The sequence below is a fragment of the Salvia splendens genome, chromosome 13 (assembly GCF_004379255.2).
Source record: "Salvia splendens isolate huo1 chromosome 13, SspV2, whole genome shotgun sequence".
In the NCBI taxonomy this organism is placed as follows: domain Eukaryota; kingdom Viridiplantae; phylum Streptophyta; class Magnoliopsida; order Lamiales; family Lamiaceae; genus Salvia; species Salvia splendens.
Window position 1 is genome coordinate 19,465,735 of NC_056044.1, and position 4,327 is coordinate 19,470,061.

The 4,327-nt window shown below is 35.2% G+C and overlaps 1 protein-coding gene across 1 annotated transcript; it reads right to left on the reverse strand.

The window, feature by feature from the left end:
• Nucleotides 1–1,862: 1,862 nt before the first annotated feature.
• Nucleotides 1,863–4,039, reverse strand: LOC121761298 (probable N-acetyltransferase HLS1). The gene is made up of 3 exons (XM_042156951.1): nucleotides 3,769–4,039; nucleotides 3,351–3,532; nucleotides 1,863–2,725 (listed from the first exon to the last, which is right to left on the reverse strand). The coding sequence occupies exons 1-3, from the start codon at nucleotides 3,937–3,939 to the stop codon at nucleotides 1,906–1,908; spliced, it is 1,173 nt and encodes a 390-aa protein (XP_042012885.1). The 5' UTR covers nucleotides 3,940–4,039; the 3' UTR covers nucleotides 1,863–1,905.
• Between the last annotated feature and the right edge of the window lie 288 nt (nucleotides 4,040–4,327).

The following is a 4,327-nucleotide window of genomic DNA, read 5'->3' on the forward strand; positions in this document are numbered from 1 at the left end:
ACTCCTAGGTGGCGTTCGGTTGCCATGACTAATATCATGAGAGTATCCATCTAGGATTAAGTTGTGGGATTATTTTAGTTGGAGGGGGGAGGTTATGACTAATTATCATGAGACTATCCATCTAAGATTAAGTTGAAGGGTTCAATCTTATGAATCAAATATGATACATATTTAATCATGAGATTTAATCTTGCCAACCGAACACCCCCTAGTAGTTACTAACATTTTAGGATGAGTTAATATTTGATTACTAGAAAACTAGTATTTCCTCCTTCCACAATTCAAAGATCCATTTTGATTCAGTGTGGATTTTAAGAAATGTGATGGGAAAGAGGTTGGAGAAGTAAGTGAAATGTAAGTCTCATTTTATATATTTATTTTATAATAAAATGCAAGTGTAATGAGTTAGGGGAAAGTGTGACCCATTTACCAAAAATAAAAAAAAATGAAAACATTATTTTATGGACGGACCAAAATAAAAAATGTGGACATTATTTCAAGGACAGAGGTAGTACATTTTTAGTCATTACACATTCCTCTAATATTATTTGTAATCATTACTATTTTTTAATAATATCATTAAAATTTTCTGGATATTAATATAATATCACAGGTAGGAATTTTGAACTTTTTTAAAAAAAATTTGAGAGCAAAATAGAGGAAGACTATAAGATCATGTTTGGTTGGCGAGAAAGTAAAGTTGACAAAGAAAATGATTCCTAGGAAAATGAATCTCGAGAATATGATTTCTAATAACTTTACTTTCATGTGTTTGGAAAATATCAAGATTTGAAAGTATATATTTGATTTAAACACTAAACTAAAAATATACTTATCATTTTTTATTTATAAAAAATAATAATACATATTATTTAATAAATTATTAGTTACAAATGATAATAATTATATTATTTTATTTATTATTACGATGGATAGTTTAAATATGGATTATACATCATAATGTATAATAATATAATAATAAATAAGATTATTATTATTATTATTATCATTATATTTACTTAATTTTTAATTGAATAAATTTTATAATTTAAAATTTCACTACAATTTTATTGTTAATTACTAATTTATAAATTAATAATTATTATATAATTATATAATTATAATTATATTTAATTATTTAATAAATTATTATTATTATGATAATAAAAATAAAAATAAATATTAATAATATAGTTATAATTATGATAATTTGAATTATAGTTATTTATTATCCTGAAATTAAGTATGGTTTATACTTTTAAATTATTTTTAAAACATTGTAATAAATAATAACAATAATAATAATGATGATGATAATAATAATAATAATAATAATAATAATAATAATAATAATAAAAATAAAAAAATTTACTATATTGCATTAAATATGTAAGAATCCTAAAACTGGGAAAAAGAATATCTAAGAAAAGTTAGGATTCAGAATCCTGGAAAGTTGTACTAACTTTCATTGTTTCAGGATTTTGATTACTTTCTCAGTTTGATTAAAAACGGAAACAAACACAGGAATTTAAAATTTAAGTAATCAGATTACTTTCCCAGACAGAATCCTGGCAACCAAACATGGCCTAAAAGCTGGTGGTCAAGGAAAGATGTTAAAATTGGTGGCCTAGTCTATTTGGATCAGGCGAATCAAGGTCTGTATATAAGTGACGTTAATGTTTATGGCTGATAGCATATGATCTTCACTTTCATCTATATATATATATCTATCTCTTCTTTTTCCAAAATTTATGTTTCTTGTAGCTTAGTGGAACAGGAGCGTCTATAATTGACTCCACTGTTATCTCAATAATTTTACGACCAAAATGAAAATTGCATTTGTTGGGTAGAAATCTAAATATTAAGATAAAAACTTACATTTATAGATACAAATATGGTTGAGAATTAGAAGTCCCTGGGATCGACAAAAATAGACATCCCAGGAGGTGACTTAGTCCAGTCAGGGTCAGGCAGAGTGTGATTATGATGATCTCCCTCTCCCCCTAGCCTCTTAATGCACCATATATCCTTGGCGCACGATAGACTCTCCCAGTGCGGGATCCCTAACCTGAGCGGCTCCCCTCTCGCCACCTCCGTCGCCACCACCCCGCACCCGCACTCCCTCGCCAGGTTATGCGCCATCCCGCACAGCGCCATCACGCACCTAACCGCCTGCGGGCCCTCCCCTCCCAGTCCGAACAGGAAATGCAGCCCGAACGGCCTGAACACCTCCGGCACCGACGGCAGCCTCAGCCACGGCATCGCCCTGTCCACCGCCCGCGTCGCCCCCGCCAGCGCCCTCCTCACGCGCGACGCGCCCCGGACCTCGAGCGTGAACACCTCCTTGCAGTTCCACACGCTCACCACGCCCCACGACGACCCGGCACGTGCGAGGAACGTGCCGAGGCAGAGTTTGTTGCTGAGGATGGCGTCGATGTCGCGCGGGAAGAACTCTGTGGCGGAGAAGCGGCGGCGGTACAGGGCCTCGGCGGCGGCGGGGCTGAGCTTGGTGATGGTGGCTTTGTTTGTTACGCGGACCCGGTGGGCGTAGACGGGCTGGACGAGGATCGAAGGGGTGCGGAATTTGGTGTAGCCGCATTTGCCGGTGAAGAGATTGAGGGATGGAACGTTGTCGTTTTCGGTGGCCATGTACGAGTATTCGGCTCCGTTTTCTACGAACCATTTTTCCATTTTTTGCACTAATTTGAGCCCAACACCCGTCCTCCTATAATGTGACAAAAACACAGTCCCCACATGTGTTTATACATGCAAAGATGTAAACAATAATTACCTTAAAAGGGTGCCTACAAAACAAAATGATTATTTTTGCTAACATGACATGACAAAAAACATAGTCCCCACATATGTTTATCCAGGATTTGGATGCCTTACTGTGCTACTGTTCCATACATCACATTATTTAAATAAAAAAGAAATTAATATTTTAATATTACTCCCTCCGTTCCAAGAAAGATAACTCCTTCCTTGGATAGCACGGTATTTTATGCAGTTTTCTTTTTTATGTTAGGTGGAAAGAATAAAGTAAGAAATAGAGAATAAAATAGAAATAAAAGGGGTTTTTATTTTTAGTAATGAGTCATCATGTATGAGACAAACTGAAAAGGAAAATAAGTCATCTTCGATGAAACGGAGGGAGTGTTATGTATGAATTATATATTGTGATGTGTGGAACAACATACTCTGGTGTGACTTTTAGCAAAACAGACTAGCAGAGGATCCAAACCCGTTTATACAAGCAAAGAGGTAAACAATAATTACCTAAAATGGGTGCCTACAAAACAAAATGAATGTCCTAGATAAGGAAATAAAGGAATGGTTATAACTTATACCGATGAGAAGGCGAAACACGGAGGCCTAAAATGTAGGCAAGTTTAGTATAGTGAGGGAGAGGGAGATTGGGACAGTTTTTCCCATTTCTAGAGACATTACTTCCGCAGTTGACGGTTTTGATGCAACCTCTGATCATCCCAATTATCTCTCTTTCATACTTATCCTTAACCAGTTCAGCCACCTGAATGCAATAAATTACTACTAATAAGTAGGAGTAGCTACTATTACATCCGTTCCATGTTAATTGATTTATTTTTCTATTTATTCCGGCAAAAATAACCATCTCTCTTACTTTATTTACCACTCACTTAACACACTATTTTTAATCTTCGTGCCGAAAAAAAATGTTTCAATTAACATGGAACAGAGAAAATACTAAAACTCTTCTATTTGTGAAAAAGAAGAGAATATACGTACGAGCATGAGAGAAGCCGGAGAGTGGCGAACCCGACAAACGGGGTCGCCCAAAAGGTCGGTGTAGAGAGAGAGTTTTCCGGTGGGTCCCACATTGCACCTTTTCTCGACTTCTTCCACTGCTCTGCCGTCTCTTTTTGCATCGTATTCTCGCACTACCATCGCGGCATACATCTCTCGGACTCTATCTATATAAATTCAAGTGGAAGTGGGAAAAAAGTTGGAATGGAGTAGAGAGAACAAGTAGATGATTTAAGAGGATGATTAGTGGAGGATTATATAGTAGGGCTGTGCAATTATCCTATTTATAGAGAAACCTCAATCTTAGTTAGAAAAGCAATCAAGAAACAAAAATAGATAAAAACTGGTGGCTATGCAATTATTCTATTTGCATGCACCATTTGATGACATTAACTTGGAGTGGAATATGACTATATTTCTAAAGTTTATAGATGAAACATATAAAAAGCAGATATTTTTGACTTTAACTACTTATAGGCAGCCGTGGGTGAAGTTGTAATAACAATAAGTGAATGGCTATATTACTCCACGAAATAATATT

Excerpts from the sequence above, each read along its gene's own strand:
- LOC121761298 (XM_042156951.1), bottom strand. The coding sequence starts at position 3,939 with ATGTATGCCGCGATGGTAGTGCGAGAATACGATGCAAAAAGAGACGGC. Across the intron at positions 3,533-3,768 it reads CTCCGGCTTCTCTCATGCTC|GTGGCTGAACTGGTTAAGGA; the intron begins GTACGTATATTC and ends TATTGCATTCAG. Across the intron at positions 2,726-3,350 it reads CGTGTTTCGCCTTCTCATCG|GAGGACGGGTGTTGGGCTCA; the intron begins GTATAAGTTATA and ends GTCACATTATAG.